The 20,129-nt window shown below is 44.0% G+C and overlaps 1 protein-coding gene across 1 annotated transcript in view; it reads right to left on the bottom strand.

Moving 5' to 3' along the window:
* PDZD2 (PDZ domain containing 2) overlaps window positions 1-19,344 on the bottom strand; it is a gene marked incomplete at its 5' end in the record, with an annotated part of 238,404 nt that extends 219,060 nt beyond the window's left edge. Inside the window, one exon of the mRNA XM_082836165.1 lies at window positions 18,869-19,344. Within this exon, the coding sequence (XP_082692291.1) occupies window positions 18,869-19,344 (476 nt within the window). The remainder of the gene's footprint in view (window positions 1-18,868) is intronic.
* Between the last annotated feature and the right edge of the window lie 785 nt (window positions 19,345-20,129).

Consider the following 20,129-nt stretch of genomic DNA (forward strand, 5'->3'; position numbering starts at 1 on the left):
TCAGAATAAATGGATGCTGGTTTTAAAGGCTGCCACAGCTGAAGCTATCTCACAAGGACAGGGAGCTCCAAATGGAAACAATACATTAGTGGCAGCACTTAATAAAAAGTAATATTCATTTTGCAACCTTATCTACCACTTGTGCAAAGGTTTTGGTTAAAACTTTGTGTTAATTTTCAACTTGGTTGAGTTTTTCTTGCCAAGTTATTCAGAGGTACTGTCTTTTAAAATAGTTTTTAACATATAAGTTTTGTAAAATTCTTTGGAAGATTTAAAAAATAGAAAATTTTGTTCTCAAGATTTCAAATATGTGCATATGAAACATTTTGTTGGCAAACATAGCATTTTGGGGGAGAAAAGTAATAAGCATGGAAACACTTCCAAAAATCCGTTTTGAAAATGCTCTTTCCATAGCATGAATTTCTTTCAAATAGTAGTTACTACTTTCTTATCGTTGTTGCAGTATCATCTTTACCTTGAAAAGACAGGTTATGTGTGTTTGCGTTTGCAAAAATAGCCTCCAGGCTGTGGGCCCCAGGACCTGCCCATGCTGTCCCAGGAGGGTGTGGCCAGCTTCCGTGACTGGAAAATCCATCAGTGCATGTCAGAACCCACCTTGCTGTCCCCGGAGGGCATGGACAGGTCTCGCTACTGGGAAATCCACCAGTGGGTGCTGGGACCTGCCCCGCTGTTCTGGGAAGAGGCGGATAACTCCCTCCACTAGGAAATCTGTCAGCGAGTGCCAGGAGCTGCCCGCCATCCCAGGAGCATGCAGAAACCACTCACTACTAGGAAATCTGCCAGTGGGTGCAGGGACCTGTCCCGCTGTCCCAGGAGGGCACAGATAGCTCCTCCACTAAGAAATTTGCCCAAAGGAGGGACTGAAACCACAGCTGAGCCCCAGGGGCTATGTGACTAATGAAGAAGAGCTGAAATCTCTCCTCACGGCTGTGTGAACTGTGGAGTTACCCTCCACTGATGGCTTCCTAAATTCAGTGCCTGTGAAACAACTGAAAGGACAACAAGTACTCTTGCAACTGGAACAGGTCTGGCTTTACAGCTGTAAGCTCTGCGGGCATGTACACGTGGAGGTAGGGACAGACCAAAGTGCAAGCTGCCTCCATAGCTCCCACAGTGGGTCCAGGTGCATGACTACCGCAGTACTCGGACCTAACCTCAGTGGACCTGCACCAGTGGCTGGGTGAAAACAACTCCTGAGAGTCACCAGGGCGATTTTCCGGCATACTCACAGTTAAGGCAGGACTGAGAACAGTGCCAACAACAGTCCACTTTGTGAGCTCACACAGCTTGTGAAGGGAACAGAGCACATTCACAGATGAACAGCTCCAAAGGAGGAAAACTCAGTGGCTTCCCTCCCAGTGGCAGTGCTCCAATCCCACCTACATTGCACCACAGATCAGAATCACAGCTAAGAAACAGATCTGGGGGCCTCTACTCCAACAACTAGGGAGCAGACCACACCCCTGACAGGGCAGTGACAACCACAGAGCAAAGGGGAGGCCCCGCTCAATATCTAGCACAGGTTCTGATCACCACAACACCAATCAAACCCCCTATCCATGTGATAATGTCACAAGCCTCCGGACAAACCTCACCCACCAGGGAGCAGATTCCAGAAGCAAGAGGAACTGCAATCCTGCAGCCTGCGGAAAGGAGACCACAAACGCAGTAAGTGTGACAAAATGAGATGGCAGAGAAATATGCTGCAGATGAAGGAGTAAGATAAAAACCTACAAGAACAACTAACTGAAGAGGAGTTAAGCAATCTCTCTGAAAAAGAATTCAGAGTAATGATAGTAAAGATGATCCAAGATCTTGGTAAAAGAAAGGAGGCACGGATCGAGAAGATAAAGAAAAGTTTAACAAAGACCTAGAAGAACTAAAGAACAAACAAACAGAGATAAATAATGAAATGAAAAATACACTAGAAGGAATCAATAGCAGAATAACGGAGGCATAAGAACGGGTAAGTGACCTTCTCTGCCACAGAACAGAATAAAGAAAAAAGAATGGAAAGAAATGAGGACAGTCACAGAGACCTCTGGGACAACATTAAATGCACCAACATTCAAATTATAAGGGTCCAAGAAAAGAAGAAAAAGAGAAAGGGCCTGATTTGAAAAAAAATATTTGAAGAGCTCATAGTCGAAAACTTCCCGAATATGGGAAGGGAAATAGTCACCTATGTCCAAGAAGCACAGAGAGTCCCATACAGGATAAACCCAAGGAGGAACACACTGAGACACATATTAATCAAACGAACAGAAATTAACTACAAAGAAAAAATATTAAAAGCAACAAGGGAAAAGCAACAAATAACACACAAGGGAATCCCCATAAGGTTATCAGCTGATTTTTCAGCAGAAACTCTGCAGGCCCTGAAGGGAGTTGCAAGATATATTTAAAGTGATGAAAGGTAAAAACCTATAACCAAGAATAATCTACCCAGCAAGGCTCTCATTCAGATTCGACAGAGAAATCAAAAGCTTTACAGACAAGCAAAAGCTAAGAGAATTCACCACCACCAAACCAGCTTTACGATAATTGCTAAAGGAACTTCTCTAGGCAAGAAGTACAAGAGAAATAAAAGAGGAAGGGAAGAAAAAAGACCTATAAAAACAAACCCAAAACAATTCAGAAAATGGCAATAGGAACATACATATTGATAATTACCTTAAATGTAAATGGATTAAATGCTCCAACCAAAAGTCATAGACTGGTTGAATGGACACAAAAACAAGACCCATATATATGCTGTCTACAAGAGACCCATTTCAGACCTAGGGACACATACAGACTGAAAGTGAGGGGATGGAAAAAGGTATTCCATGAAAATGGAAATCAAAAGAAAGCTGGAGTACCAATACTCATATCAGACAAAATGGACTTTAAAATAAAGACTGTTACGAGAGACAAGGAAGGAAACTACACAGTGATCAGGGGATCAATCCAAGAAGAAGATATAACAATTGTAAATGTTCATGCACCCAACAGAGGAGCACCTCAATACATAAGGCAAATGCTAACAGCCATAAAAGGGGAAATAGGGCTTCCCTGGTGGCGCAGTGGTTGAGAGTCCGCCTGCCGATGCAGGGGACACGGGTTCGTGCCCTGGTCTGGGAAGATCCCACATGCCGCAGAGCAGCTGGGCCTGTGAGCCATGGCTGCTGGGCCTGCGCGTCCGGAGCCTGTGCTCTGCAACGGGAGAGGCCACAACAGTGAGAGGCCCGCATACCGCAGAAAAAAAAAAAAAATGGGGGAAATAGACAGTAACACAATAATAGTGGGGGACTTTAACACTCCACTTACACCAACGGACAGATCATCCAGACAGGAAATTAATAAGGAAACACAAGCCTTAAATGACACATTAGACCAGATAGAATTAATTGATATTTATAAGACATTCTATCCAAAAGCAGCAGAATATACTTTCTTCTCAAGTGCACATGGAATATTCTCCAGGATAGACTACAGCTTGGGTCACAGATCAAGCCTTGGTAAATTTAAGAAAACTGAAATTGTATCAAGCTTCTTTTTCGACCACAGTGCTATGAGATTAGAAATCAATTACAGGGACATCCCTGGTGGTGCAGTGGTTAAGAATCCACCTGCTAATGCAGGGGACAGGGGTTTGAGCCCTGGTCTGGGAAGATTCCACATGCCGCGGAGCAACTAAGCCTGTGTGCCACAACTACTGAGCCTGCGCTCTAGACTCTGCGAGCCATAACTACTGAGCCCACATGCCACAACTACTGAAGCCCACACGCCTAGAGCCCATGCTCTGCAACAAGAGAAGCCACTGCAATGAGAAGGCTGTGCACCATGACAAAGAGCAGGCCGCACTCGCTGCAACTAGAGAAATCCCACGTGCAGCGACAAAGACCCAACACAGTCAAAAAAATTAAATTTAATTAATTAATTAATTCAAAAAATAAAGAAATCAATTACAGGAAAAAACTGTAAAAAATACAAACACATGGAGGCTAAACAATATGCTACAAAATAACCAATGGATCACTGAAGAAATCAAAGAGGAAATCAAAAAATACCAAGAAACAAATGACAATGAAAACACAATGACTCAAAACCTATGGGACGCAGCAAAAACAGTTCTAATATGCAAGTATATAGCAGTACAATCTCACCTCAAGAAACAAGAAAAATCTCAAATAAATAACCTAACCTTACACCTAAAGCAACTAAAGAAAGAAGAACAAACAAAACCCAAAGCTAGTAGAAGGAAAGAAATCATAAAGATCAGAGCAGAAATAAATGAAATAGAAATGAAGAAAACAATAGCAAAGATCAATGAAAGTAAAAGCTTGTTTTCTGAGTAGATAAACAAAATCAATAAACCTTTAGCTAGCCTCATCAAGAAAAAAAGGGAGAGGACTCAAATCAATAAAATTAGAAATGAAAAAGGAGAAGTTACAATGGACACCACAGAAATCCAAGCATCATAAGAGAATACTACAAACAACTATATGCCAATAAAATGGACAACCTGGAAGAAATGGACACATTCTTAGAAAGGTATAAGCTTCCAAGATTGAACCAGGAAGAAACAGAAAATATGAACAGACCAATCACAAGTAATGAAATTGAAACTGTAATTTAAAATCTTCCAACAAACAAAAGTCCAGGACCATATGGCTTCACAGGCAAATTCTGTCAAACATTTAGAGAAGAGCTAACACCTATTCTTCTCAACCCCTTCTAAAAATTCACAGAAGGAACACTCCCAAGCTCATTCTGTGAGGCCACCATCACCCTGATACCAAAACCAGATAAAGATGTCACAAGAAAGAAAACTACAAGCCAATATCACTGATGAGCACAGATGCAAAAATCCTCAACAAAACACTAGCAAACAGACTCCAACAACACATTAAAAGGATCATATGCCATGATCCAGTGGGATTTATCCCAGTGATGCAAGGATTCTTTAATACAAGCAAATCAATGTGATATACCATATTAACAAATTGAAGAATAAAAGCCATACGACCATCTCAATAGATGCAGAAAAAGCTTTTGACAAATTCAACACCCATTTATGACAAAAACTCTCCAGAAAGTGGGCATAGAGGGAACCTACTTCAACATAATAAAGCCCATGTGTGACAAACTCACAGCAAACATCTTCTCAATGGTGAAAAACTGAAAGCATTTCCTCTAAGATCAGGAGAAAGACAAGGATGTCCACTCTCACCACTATTATTCTACATAGTTTTGGAAGTCCTAGCCACTGCAATCAGGGAAGAAAAAGAAATAAAAAGAATCCAAATTGGAAAAGAAGAAGTAAAACTGTCACTGTTTGCAGATGACATGATACTATACATAGAAAATCCAGAAGATGCTGCCAGAAAACTACTAGAGCTAATCAATGAATTTGGTAAAGTTGCAGGATACCAAATTAATACACAGAAATCTCTTGCATTCCTATACACTAACAAGGAAAGACTAGAAAGAGAAATTAAGGAAACAATCCCATTTACCATTGCAACAAAAAGAATAAAATACCTAGGAATAAACCTACCTAAGGAGGTGAAAGACCTATACTCAGAAAACTATAAGATACTGATGAAAAAAATGAAAGACGACACAGATGGAGATATATACCATGTACTTGGATCGGAAGAATCATATTGTGAAAATGACTATCCTACCCAAAGCAATCTACAGATTCAATGCAATCCCTATCAAATTACCAATGGCATTTTTCACAGAATTAGAACAAAAAATTTTACGATTTGTATGGAAATACAAAAGACCCCGAATAGCCAAAGCAGTCTTGAGAAAGAAAAATGGAGCTGGAGAAATCAGGCTCCCTGACTTCGGACTATACTACAAAGCTACAGTAATCAAGACAGTATGGTACTGGAACAAAAAGAGAAATATAGATCAATGGAACAGGATAGAAAGCCCAGAGATAAACCCACACACCTATGGGCAGCTAATCTATGACAAAGGAGGGAAGAATATACAATGGAGAAAAGACAGTCTCTTCAATAATTCAAATGCTGGGAAAACTGGACAGCGACATGTAAAAGAATGAAATTAGAACACTCCCTAACACCATACACAAAAATAAACTCAAAATGGATCAAAGACCTAAATGTAAGGTCGGACAGTATAAAACTCTTAGAGGAAAGCATAGGCAGAACACTCTCTGACATAAATTGCAGAAAGATCTTTTTTGATCCATCTCTTAGAGTAATGAAAGTTAAAACAAAAATAAACAAATGAGATCTAATGAAACATACAAGCTTTTGCACAGCAAAGGAAACCATAAACAAAATGAAAAGACAACCCTCAGAATGGGAGAAAATATTTGCAAACAAGGCAACTGACAAGGAATTGATCGCCAAAATATACAAACAGCTCATGCAGTTCAATGTCAAAAAAACAAATAACTCAGTCAAAAAATGGGAGGAAGATCTAAATAGACATTTCTCCAAAAAGACATTCAGATGGCCAAGAGGCACATGAGGCACTAATAATGAGCGCTCAACATCACTAATTATTAGAGAAATGCAAATCAAAACTGCAGTGAGGTATCACCTCACACCAGTCAGAATGGCTACCACCAAAAACAATCTACAAACAGTAAATGTGGAGAAAAGGGAACCCTCCTACACTGTTGGTGGGAATGAAAATTGATACAGCCACTATGGAGAACAGTAGGAGGTTCCTCAAAAAACTAAAAAGAGAACTACCATATGACCCAGCATTCCAACTCCTGGGCATATACTCAGAGAAAACCATAATTCAAAAAGATACATGCACCCCAATGTTCATTGCAGCACTATTTACAATAGCCAGGACATGGAAACAACCTAAGTGTCCATCAACAGAGGAATGCATAAAGAAGATGTGGTACATATAAACAATAGACTATTACTCAGCCATAAAAAGGAAGGAAATAGGGCCATTTGATATGGATGATGTGAACAGACCTACAGACTGTCATACAGAGTGAAGTAAGTCAGAAGGAGAACAACAAATATCGTATAATATCGCTTATATGTGCAATCTAGAAAAATGGTACAAATGAACTTACTTGCAAAGCAGAAATAGAGACACAGATGTATAGAACAAACTCATGGATACCAAGGAGGGGAAGCAGGGGGTGGGATGAATTGGGAGATTAGGACTGATATATATACACTACTATGTATAAAATAGATCAGTAATGAGAACCTACTGTATAGCACAGGGAGCTTTACTCAATGCTCTGTGGTGACCTACATGGGAAGGAAATCTAAAAAACAGGGGATATATGTATATGTATAATTGATTCACATTGCTGTACAGCAGAAACTAACACAACATTGTAAAGCAACTATACTCCAATAAAATTTTTTTTAAAAATAGCCTCCAGAAAGCAGGCCATTGAGAACCACTTGTTCATAGATAAAGTGGGTAAATTTGAAACAACTGTCTTTTTTGCAGAAGAAAAAAACTGCACAGCCAACTTTAAGTTGGATTACTCTGAATGCATTGCCTCAAGATAAACATCAGACCTCTACAGCGTAAAGCATTTCCATGGTCATTCCCCATCTCATTACAGAGAAGAGTAAAAATTCTACTAATTTGAAAAGTCTTATTTTTACAAAATTAACCATACTGATGACATTCTTTAGCATTTTGGGCACTTCTGTCTTTAGCTTCTTGGCTGTATCAACTTTCCTAGGACCAATGCAGTGAATCAGTTTCATGTTCTGACCTATTTTTATAACCTTACCCCGAATTTAAAATTCTAATCAAAGCAGCTGTTACCTTATATAATTTCCCCATAAAGCATTATTTTAACTAACGAAGTCACTGTCTTTTGAAAATACATCCTTTCTGGTACCTCTTTTCTTTAGTGACTCATGCATAAGTAGGTGTCCTATTGCACTAGTGAAGCAGAACGAAGCAAATACCCTTATTTGGAACATGTGAGAAACGGCCGTACTTTTCTCAAACCATACAGCAAACTGCCACATGGCATACTGTTTCTTTAAAACTTCAGCAATGTTTCTGTGTACCTTTTAGTAGAATTTGCTGACAAAATCAGGCATTTTATTTTGTAGCTCTATTGTCTTCTATGTATTATTTTAGCTATTTTTACCACATCAGTGAGAATGAGGGTTTTCCTAATGGCATGTGACATTTTGCCTTAAGCCATTAAGTAAAAAGAAATTCCAAATAGGCTCGTAAAATATTCAGTTTACTAAAATTCTGGACTAGATTTAGTATTGCATAATTTTAAACATTGCTAAAACATTTAACACTATTTGTATTCATGCTGGATATTTAGATTTTAAATATCTTGTTAATTATCATGACTTCCTACCATCATTAGGGATTATCTCAAGTACAGTCTATGCTTACGGTGAGGTTTTTCTTTAATAATAGAGGCTGTAAGTTTGTATTTCACATAGTCTCTTGATAGCTTTGAATTTTAATTTTTTGTCTGACTTCTTGTCACTCTGAATAGATTGTCATCAGTTTACCTTATAATGTGGTTGAGCACATACCAGTGGTAAAAAAAGGGTCAACCCAGCCATTTTCTTATGGTTTGCTTACACCTGCATTAATTATTTTTAATCCTCTTTTTTTTCCCTCAAGAATTTTAGTTTATCTGTTCATTTGGTAAAGTTTATTTAAATCCTACAAAATACATACATTAATTCATAAGCCTACTTCACTGAGTGAGCCTACATAAACTACATTTCCTTGAAATGAGTCAAAAGTGAATTAATCGGGCTTCCCTGGTGGCACAGTGGTTGAGAGTCTGCCTGCCGATGCAGGGGACACGGGTTCGTGCCCCGATCCGGGAAGATCCCACATGCCGCGGAGCGGCTGGGCCCGTGAGCCATGGCCGCTGAGCCTGCGCGTCCAGAGCCTGTGCTCCGCAACGGGAGAGGCCACAGCAGTGAGAGGCCCGCGTACCGCAAAAAAAAAAAAAAAAAAAAAAAAGTGAATTAATCGGTGAGAGGACCTTTGTGGATCACCTCTTCTTCCCTCAGGACATATCACATACCACACAGGACATGGGATCCTCTGACATACACACTGAATAAGGATGTCAGTGTCAATCCATATCTAAAATATTGGCCAAGCTCAATTTCTTATTTTTTTAAGATAAAAATATATCTTGAGATGTTAATAATTTTTTCCCTCACCCCATGGATCTTCTTCTCATCCCACTTGGATGACGAACTTTCTCAAGCAAGAAGCATTTCTGGTGGCTGCCATTTAAGTCCTCTCTGCCTATTCTGCTGGGTCAGACAGGAACCTCATGAGAATGGACATCTGGACTAAATAAAACCCTTGAGTCAGGGAAAACCCTCAAGACTTGCCATGCAATTTGACAGGGACCTGTATTTAATGGAGCTTGAATTTTTTAAGAAGGACACCTACTTCCTCTTCCCCTGATAACAGTTCAGACCTCCTTCAGGGGCATTTGTGAAAATGTATCTGTGAGCCCAAAGGTCAAAAGTTTCTTAATAAATCCTAGCTCCATTTAAATGGTCTAACCTTCAAGTCCAGCTTAAGGGCAGGACAAATATGCAGTTCAGCCTTGGAAATAGCTCAGTCCTCCCTTTCCCTCCCCCACCTCCCCAATGGCTAAATTTGAGCCCGAGAGACATTGTAAATGATAGAATCACCCTTTCTCTGGTGAAGAAAGAACCCTGAATGAGATAACATGGGGATGAATCGCTGATGCTCCTGTATCCAGGTTTCTGTGGCTCAGGGGTACAAAGGACCCGGATACTCAACCTGTGGGTCGCTCTGTCCATTTCAACACTGGAAAGCCCAGTCATCCAAAATGCCGCTAGAAGCCACTTCTCCACGACCATTTATTTAAAATAATATAACTTAAACTCATACCCTCAAAATCTTTGGAGGAAGATCGTATATCAAAAAAGAAGCCCATGAAGAAATCTATGTAACTGTTGAAAACCCATGTTTTATTATAACTTGCACAGAAGATACACACACACACACACACACACACACACACACACACACACACACACACACACACGGGTCCTGAAAATATCAGATCTTATTCCCATCCAGGAGAAGGCAGCAACCCATAGTCCAACACCAAAAGACAGGAGTTCAAGTCTCAGAACCTCTGTGCTTGGCAAACAGGTTAATTAGGAACAGCGAAGCCAGGCCACATGGTTACCTGCCTCCACTCCATAAGACTAGAGAGGAACGAGGATCGAAACAGGTGCTGAAGTTTGGACAATGACCTTTTGGAAAAGAAAAACTCTTGAGGGCATCTGGTGCTCAAAATGAGAGAATCAAAATGCTTATCACTTATTTAATACCTGGACGTAAAAATGAGGTAGAAGTCAAAATGCTTGAATATGGCCCAGGAGTGCCCAGAGAGAGGAGGGTATGAAGTCGGGCTGGTAGGACTATAATCACACTGAGATGATCTAATCCTTTTTTCCTCTTTATGGTTTACAGTTACAACAATTCTCAAAAATAATGCTAAAAGTTTCAAAGCGAGTGTCTCAAGTGGGAGATTTGGGTTTTCCATCTCCCATGGCTGCAGTCCCCCAGCAGTGGCTCTGATGGGGGTACCAGGAGAAGCAGGTCACTGGGATGAAATGAAAGAGCATCTCTGGATGGAGCTCTGCAACCTCACCCACTTTTAAATCATGAAAAGTGGCTCCTTTAATGTAATCTTTTCCCTCACAAGAACAAACAGACCTTGAAAAGCTGCTCTGTAAGTGGCCCTGGAGTTGCCTGCAGGCTGTAATTGAGGGCTCACCAAAGACGCTAGGTTTCTAAAGAAATCCACCCCATTGGCTGGCGGAGTGTTTGACATTGCCCTACTACTCACCCTTCCCTGAGGCTTTCTGATTCCAGGAGGCTTAAGCTGGGCTGGGGGAGGACAACTTCCCCCCACCATCTGTCGCCAAGAGCTAAGCACGAGTGGGCTTATCAGATCAGCTACTTACCTACTTGTAGGGGACCGGGGCTGCCAGTGTTAGGAGGGGATGCCATGGGGGGAACAGGGATGGGGCACCTCCTGGGGGCAGCACAAGGACACCAGGTACCAAAGAGGAGAGGGATGATGCCTGAGTCCCTTTCTGCTGAGGGATGGCGCAGATGTTCCCATTCTAGAGAGAGCTCTGAAGGCTGAAAACGTCATCCTAACCCCACAGTTGAGAAACCCACACAGCTGAATGAATAATAAGTTTGACTAAAATGCCCAGCACCATTCTCGACTCCAACCACAAGAGGGCAGGCGATGGCAGAAGATGGTCTACAGCCTTGCCCGGAAAGTGCTTGGAAGACCTGAGGGAAAGTTCAGTCCAAGGGTCATCAATTACACATTTATGAAGCTGCTACAAGTTAAACTCTTGTTGAGAAGGAAGGTTCTAGATGTAACTACCATCCATTTAGAGAATGTATGTAGAAATATGTAGAAAAACTTGATTTTCTATTTGTTTCTTACAGTCAACAGTAAAGTGCAAAAAAATTTTTTTTCTAATTTCATTGGTTACTGTTTGTAGTGTTGAAGAAAAAGTTCTAGAATTTGAGCCAGAGGCCCTGAATTCTGGTCCTTGCTCTTCTCTTAAGAAGATTCTTGACCCCAGGAAACCACCTCCTGGAGCCTCAGTTTCCTCCTTGGTACGATGATAAAATAGGACTTGGATGAACTCTGGGCTGCCTTCCAGAAAACAAGACATAAAATGCAATAGCATGTGGGGAAAGCCGGCTGAGAAGAATGAAGTGGGCACGAATGTAAGGTCCTGTAATGCTCCATTGAGGCCGCATCCTTGGGGAATGGGCTGTTCCACGTGACGACTTTTCCAGATAATTGAATTTTAAATGCTGAAATTTGTTTTCCTTTTAACCTTCTGTAATGGAATCTTTCTGAAGTGTATTACACGCCTCTCTGGCTTCTTAAATCGAAAACTGAATATAATTTAACCTTTCCTGAATGTTCTAGGTCATCATGATGACTACCTCTTACTATATATACAGTCCTGAATAGAGCACTGGTGCCTCTGGGCACAGTATTCAGGTAAGCAGGACCCTCGTGCGTAATGTCCCCAGAGACTATATTATAAAGCTATAATTGGCAATTCTTCCTTCCTGCAATCTCCTACATCACTACCTGCAGTCATTTCTCCAAGTAACACCTTCTAGCAGCCTCCTGACACTCTGTTTAAAATCTGCTATAACCTAGAGGGAACTCAGTGTTGCCATGGGTAACCGGTGTCTGAGCTTGTAACAACTCTAAATTTAATTTTACACGCAGTTAGTGCTGTGCTGAAGGTTACCTCTGGCCAGGGCTGACATTCAGCTAGTTCGCCCAGTAGTAACGCCCCTGTACCAGCTGGCCAATCGCCCTGAGCTCCCCAGGTCCTCCTCCCAGCACCCTGGCCCCTCTCCTGGGACCACATATATATCTCACACCCCAGTAACTCAAAGGTGCAGTCTGGCTCTGGGGGGGGGGGGTGCCAGGATGCACTAGCATCCTTTCCTACAGGCTGGTACCCACGCCACACAGGTCGCTCAGTGTTTGAATATCACCCTGGTTTCTGGGCTGAAGATTATCCCCTTTCCTGCTGAGCAAACTGACAGAGTTTTAGGCTCTTCTCTGACCCTCAAACTCAAGGGCTTTTTCTCGGTTCATGCTGTGCCCTGGGGTCAGGTCGCCTGAGGCCAACCAGGAAGGGTGTTAAAAGCTACCTTTGATTGAACATCTACCATGTGCCAGAGGCCTATTCAGTACATTAAATAAAGCATCTTATCTCATCCACTAAATGACCCTGTTGGGGAAAGCATCAACCTCCCATGGCTGAGGTAACCTTACCACACAGCCAATAAGCGGGGCTGAGAGTCAGGTCCACCTCTCCGAGGCCCCTGTTCTTTGCTCTGTGCCCTGCTCATATGTACTAATGTACAAAATAGTCCACTTGAGGTTCACATCCTGAAAAATACATTTGAAGTGGAACATGGGCCCTTTTACTTTTCAGAAAAGGCTACTTGTTTTTATTTTGGTGTGTGGGTTGTGTTTTAATTAATTCCACATTTTGTTACCAATTTGGAACAATCTGTCCGCAGGGAACGGATCTGGTTTACTTATAGAAAGCTAGCGGAGGGAGGAAGGGAGGGAGGGAATGGGGTTACAAAGTATTCCTTGCAGGAAATAATCTAAAAAACCTTCCCAGTTCTCCGGTCGCCAAAAAGACATATACAGAACATTCCAGAAAATCTCATCTTCCCCAGAGTACGTATGATAGTCGCAGACAAAAACTTTCCTCCATGTGTTACCAGCTACGCCTGACAGATGGGGCATGTGACATCAAACGTTACTGGTATCCCTCGCCATCTCAGAAAGTTTCCTAGAAGTTCACTCTGCGATGATGCTGTTACCGCTCAAAAGAATGAGGGGTTCCCAGCACTACTTGGGGATGCTGGAAGCAAACTGCTGACCTCGTGATTGTCAGTCAGGGAACAAGCAGAAAGGAATCTGCAATTTTGGGACAGTCACAGGTTAAGCTTTGGAACCGGTTCTGGGGTGCAGAAGGGTGTCAAACCCATGGCTGTGAATTCTCTGCTCTTCCCCCAGGGATGAACTTTCCAAATTGACCCTAAACGAATTTTTAAAATAAGCCAACCATGACCTCATCTTCTACACTTGGCACCTGCTTCTCCCATGCTCAGCACACATGCGATCTTTAGAGTGTTCTTTTCCGAAAACATCCACAGTGCTCTAAAGTTTCCAGAGTGACCTTGTCAGGGAGGAAATTGCCTGAATAACTCACGGGCCATAGGTGACAGGGTCAAAATATCATGTACACTAGTTTGCTAGAGCTGTCAAAATAAAGTACCACAAACCAAGTGGCCTAAGCGACAGAAATGTGTCGTATAGTTCTGGATGCTAAAAGTCCAAGATCAAGGTGTTGGCAGAGCTATGCTCCCTCTGAGTACTGGAGAAATACCTGTTCCAGGTCCCTCTCTTAGCTTCTCGTAATTCCCTGGCTTGAGGCAGCATGGTGCCAACCTTCACGTGGCATTCTCCCTGTGTGCATGTCTATCCCCAGATCTGCCCTTTTTATAAGGACACTAGTCCTATTAGATCGGGGCCCACCTTACTCCCATACGACCTCATCTTAACTAATTACATCCGCAATGACCCTATTTCCAAATAAGGCCACGTTCTGAGGTTCTGGGGGGTTAGGAGTTCAACGTGTGAATTTGGGGGGTGGGACTTATGATTCGCTCCATAACATCATCTAAGGGAGTTTTGAATTCTAAATCAAACTCAAGAGAAGGAACAGAACGGATTGCTCAAAAGAGCGCCCCCTATTATAATTCCAAGTGATATTGTGGATGACTTATTGTGTCGGTGGGGTGGGGGGGGAGGGAAGTTAGTGTACTGACACCTGAAACCTGTTGATTACAAGTAAAGGTGACAGGACCAAAGTATAACTCTGGTGCAGATCTGAGGTAGTACAGCACAGAAGTTAGGAACACAGAATGTGGTGGCAGCTAGACCCAAGTTCACATCTGGTTCTCGCTTTCTTAGGTGACCTTGGACAAGTTACATGGCCTCTCTGTGGTCAAGGTTCTCATCTAAAGCTGTCCTTTATAAAGTTGTGGTATGTATTAAATCACAGTGGGTGGCAGAGTGTCCCTATGGTAGCAACTGCTCAATAAACAGCATTTCTTATAATTATGCCAGAGAACTAAGGAGTGAATCTTGAAAAATCGACCTTGTCTCTTTCTCTGCTGTCTTGTGAACGTGCTGGTTGTTATGGGTATTGGGAAGTCAGGACTCCAGGAGCCCTTGCCTCGTTACTTGATTCACTTTCATACTGTCTTGAAGACCAAGCAGAGGGTCTTGGCCTTCTCCTTCTCCTACCCCTACATCTGAGGGGTTCTGGGTAGACCTTCCCTTACCTGGCCCTTCACCATCCAGCACACACACAATAGCCCCATCAGAGAAGGGAAGTTCAGAACCATGACTATTCACTAGTAGGAAAGTTATGTTTGGAGGATTTACTTCCTTAGCCATGGAAAATTCCTGGAAGCCCAGTACAGTAACTGTTTCCGTAGTTTCTGTATTCTCGATGCTCTGGCGTTTGGGGCTTTGATCCTGGAGAGACTGCCTCCCCCGTGCCCTCCCCCCAACCACCCTGGGGCCAGCTAATTCCTAGATATAGCAAACAATTCCCCTGGGAATGTGCCTTTGCTATACTAACCAACTAGCCCAGAGTCCACACCCCAGCTGTCTTCTTTATCAAACTCTTACACATCAAGCCCATACGTCCCTGTCTAAATCACCTGGGGTCAGGTACTGGACGACTAGAGACCACCCCTATAGCTCAGAGCCTGCCAAAATGACTCAAACTATCCTATCCTAGGACTACTCAGTGTACCTACCATGCCTCGCCCAATCCATCCCTTGAAACCCCCAATAAAGGCTTTGGGCCATGCCTTCCCCTCTCCCCGCTCTGCCTCCTGACCGGCGCTGGTGTTTCCCCCTGTGGCCCTGCAAAGTGTGCTGTGCCCCCGTTTCTAGGGATCTGTGAGCATAAACTTCTTCCTTCATGACAGTCGTTTCCCTGTCTGCAGGTCTCACCATACTTGATTCAAACAAATCCCAAGCACATTTTAGAACACCCACAGGCCTGTTCCTTGACCTTTTTCCTATTTCCATTCCCCAAGCTCCTCCTCTTCAGCTATTTTAGCCCAGATGCCAACTGGCCACACCTGCCTGAATGTTTCTTCCTGACCACCCTAGGTGCAGTGGTGCACTGGATCGGGTATCCAGCTGGGAGTCAGCAGAGGGAGAATGAGAGTCGGCTCTGCCAGTTACCACTGGCCGGGCATCACGGCAACACCACTTCACCTCTGCGGGCTTCTGGAACCAAAACACCAGCTCAGGTGGCCCAAGTGAAATGTTTCATAGATCTCTCCTAATATGTTAGCAAAGGCGGCGAACTTCCTTCCCATCCCCACTCTGCTATCCTGACGCACTTACCCAGGGTCTCAAAGCTAGTTTCCAAAAGACCTGTGGAGAGAACCCAGAATCCCAGGCTCAGTCCTACTGCTTCTTCCATCACATCATACTTGCTCCTTCCTCAGAGCTTCCATGAAAGAGTCTAGTGCTGTGTTCCACCTTCTCATGACCCTGAGCCCATCACCTTTCTATTCTTCTGTATCTTCTTTCTTTGCAAAATGGGCATCATCCTATCACTTGCTCCAACGAGTAAATTAGAATCACCAAGGAATCTTCCCCTGTAGCTGTCAAACCATCTTATTCCAGGGCCAGATGTACTTTCAGAGCGTGGGACAGAAAACTTTGCCTCTTAAAGACTCCACAGCCTTAAGTAGTACAAGAGAAGAGCTTCCTAAACAGAGAAGGAACATTTCCCAAGTATGGGAAGACTTTCTCCAACGTCCTAAAGACTCCACCTATCTCCTGGATAAGAAAATCCCAGTCTTCCAAAACCCTCTCCATGTACAATAGTCATCCTGATGCTTTTATTGAGCACGATTTATTGTACTAGACATAGTACTAGGCCCCACATGTGCATTATTTCACCATTTAATCATTGTTATCAATAGATATTTGTTCTTATTTCACAGATGCGAAATCAGAGTCTGAGAGGGATGATTTTCCCAAGGTCGACCAGCTGGTAAGTGGGGAAACCTGGGGAGGCAGCCCCGGTTGTCTGGCTTCAGAGCTGCAGCTCCTGACCACAGCACTCTCCTGCTGGATGTGCCCTCCATGCTCCTCCTGCTACCTCTCCATCCAAACCCACTCCCTTCAGATCAGACGGCTGCAAATGATGAGGACATTCAAGAACAGCTTTGAAAGGGCTGCCTCCTAGTGATCCCCACTTCTAACCGTAAGGAACCCACCAACAGGGAGTAGAGTCACCTTATCAAGTCCTTGCAGCATCTTGAGTGCTACGGTGGTCAGCACTGCTTCTTTGCTAAGAGCAATCTCTAATCCCAAATCAAAACATTTATCTGCAACATCACTCCTTGAAAATGAGCAGTTATCTCCCAGGAACTGCCAGTTAGGCACTCAGCCATTAGCCAAGAGCATCCCATCAGTCCAAGAGGCAACCCAAAGGAAATACTAGTGAAAGTGTCTACTGAGTAAATACTCACATCAACCAGCCAGCCCTGTGCTATGTCCTTTCCATGAACTGGCTCATTTAAACTCAGACCACGTTGCATGTGCCTAATGACTTCTTGTTGGACCCCCCCGCCCCATATCCACTCTCCACCCTTTTCTACCCTGCCTTTTGTCCCAGGAGGCTCACACAGATGAACAACACCAGTGGGATCCCTTGCCCCTGGCTGATTCCCATTGATGGGAAGCTCTGGTAGGAGACAGAAGGGAAGGAAAAGATTGAAGTCAAGGTATTTTTGCACTGTTTTTCTCTCTTCAAGGTCTTCTCGGGTTAGATGTGTCCCCCATCAAAAGGTCACCATGATTTCCAAGGTGCCCTTCTCTCTATGATCCTCTCCTTCTGGGATATAGGAGACATCCTCACAGGAGCCCCTGAAGGCTTGACAAAACTTACGCATCTCAGTATATCTTCAAACTTCTCTTTTCCTGTCTCTTTCATATATACCCATCGTTAAAACCCTGGTGTGCAGTAATGGATTAACTTGGCAGGTTTGGGGTATTCAATACCTGTGCATTCCAAAGAAAGGAATGTCCCTTGACCAGCTCCTGGGAGGTAACGTCTAAGCTCTTGAAATATCCTGCCTGATAAGAGTGTCTTTGTATACCTGGGGCCTTGGGCCACACCAGATAGTTTATGCTAATAATGTGATCTATGATGGCGGCTTTGGGCCATGTGTTACTAGTTTGGTCTCTGAAAGGACTGGATACTTAGTAACTAAGGTCAGCTACACAGGCATGGAGTGCTTGTGTGACTGACCCCCAATAAAAAATCTGGACACCAAGGCTTGGGCAAACTCGCCTGGTTAACAATACTCCGTTAAGTGTTGTCACACGTCATTGCTAAGAGAATTGAGTGCTTCTGTACAGCTCTGCTAGGAGAGGACAACTGGAAGCTTGTTCCTGGTCTCTCCTGGACTCTACTCTATGCACCCTTCACCTTTGCTGATTTTAATCTGATTCCTTTCATTGTGATAAACTGTAACCGTGAGTATAATAGCTTTTCTGAGCTCTGTGAGTTCCCCGAGTAAATCACTGAAGCTGAGAGTGGTCTTAGAGACCCTAACTCACCCAGAAAACAACAGAACAGTCCAATCGTAACTTACTGCCATGGTAGGTTGTCACATGGGTAGAAAACAGAAATATGTTCATTCAGATAAGATCCAAATGGATCTTCCAGGATGGGGAAACTGGCGGGGTGGGGGATGGTCTAAAGACATTTCTAAGCATCTCAAGGGTCTTCTGGACTGTGAGTCTGTGACAAAGGTGATATGGGACAGGCAGATGGAAACATAACCAGGACCTAAACTCTGTTGCTCCGATTAGAGGTGAGATGCTAGGTTGAATGGAAAAGAGGGTCTAACTCAATGTGACATTTCTCATACTCTTATAATGTATTGTTTCTCTTCTTTCTAACCCAAGTTTCAAGGAAAAAGGAGAAACTTTAGCCTGAGTCTTCTAAGAGATAAGGAAGCAAAAAGAGAAACATATAAATACCAAAAAACTTCAACTTAGAGTGTGTATTTTCCCTCTGTAAGATAACTGCCACTGGCTAATCACCACAGTAGGACTCACAACCCTCAGGACCTGCCGATCCCAGCATCAGGCGTAAGTGAACCACAAGAGCTCCGCATCCTGCCCCCACGCCAGCCGGCACGCCCCACTCACCTGGCCCCAGTGACATCAACTCCGACCATCAGCTGCCCATTCAGGGAGAGGATCTCATCCCGCAGTCGGACTTTCCCACTCTTCCCTGCCGGGCTGTTCTTCCTCAGCTCTGTCACCCAGATGCAGCCCACATCCAGCACGGGGCCCTGGTGGGTTTTCCTCTTCTTGCCCCCTCTGCGCTTTTCTCCATAGTCCCCGAAAACAGGGATGTTCCCAAAACTAAGGCCCACAGTCTCTGCGTCCCCCAGCTCCTTGGCGAGGTACACAGTACAGATCTCCATCCCCGTGGGGCTGTGGTCAGGTGGGACCGCACTCTCGTCCACAGCAAAGTTCAGCTGGATGTACTCCTGCAGCTTCCGGATGGCCGCCTGGCAGAGGCGCTGCTCCGGCCCGGCCCCACCCTCCCGCAGGCTGTTCTGCAGCCACTGGTAGAGGAGGGGCAGGTGCAGCCCAGCATTGTCCTGGGTGATGGGCATGGTTGGCGACTCCCAGACGCCAACATCATGAGAGAACCTACTCCTGGGGGCTGGGCCCTGTGGGGCCCCTCATCCCACGGGAACGCGGGCTGTCCTCAGCTTTGCCCGTGTTCATGTTCAGGCTGGCAGACAAGCCTAAGGAAGACCTAATCTAGTTCTGGCTGTTTGCTTTGGCAAGAGGAGGATGGGACACAATTAAAACAACAGTGGAACAATCACTGGGCCCAGAGTGTCAATGAGGGAAGGAAGGAAGTGTCTGACCGGTCCGCGCTTGGTTCATTTCACAGTGGGGCCCGTGCAAAGGACCTGGAAATGAGGTGTTCCACCAGCAGCGACAGGGCTACCTCCCCTGGACTCATTCACACCTGGAAGAGGAAAAACAAAAAATTCCGGTCACAACAGTGAGCCTTCTGACACAGCATGCATGGCAAGAGAGTATTACAGAAGGACTGTGTTTGCTTTTTAATTTTTTTTTTTTTTGTGGTACGCGGGCCTCTCACTGTTGTGGCCTCTCCCGTTGCAGAGCACAGCCTCCGGACGCGCAGGCTCAGTGGCCATGGCTCACGGGCCCAGCCACTCCGTGGCATGTGGGATCTTCCCGGACCGGGGCACGAACACGCGTCCCCTGCATCGGCAGGCAGACTCTCAACCACTGCGCCGCCAGGGAAGCCCTGTGTTTGTTTTTTGAGTCAGGAACCTAATGCCCCTCCCCATTCCACGGCTTTGTTCCCTCCACCCTGTGCACACACACATGTACACACACACACTCATACACAGATGCACAC

The sequence above is a fragment of the Leucopleurus acutus genome, assembly GCF_964270905.1.
Source record: "Leucopleurus acutus genome assembly, chromosome: 3".
Classification (NCBI taxonomy): domain Eukaryota; kingdom Metazoa; phylum Chordata; class Mammalia; order Artiodactyla; family Delphinidae; genus Leucopleurus; species Leucopleurus acutus.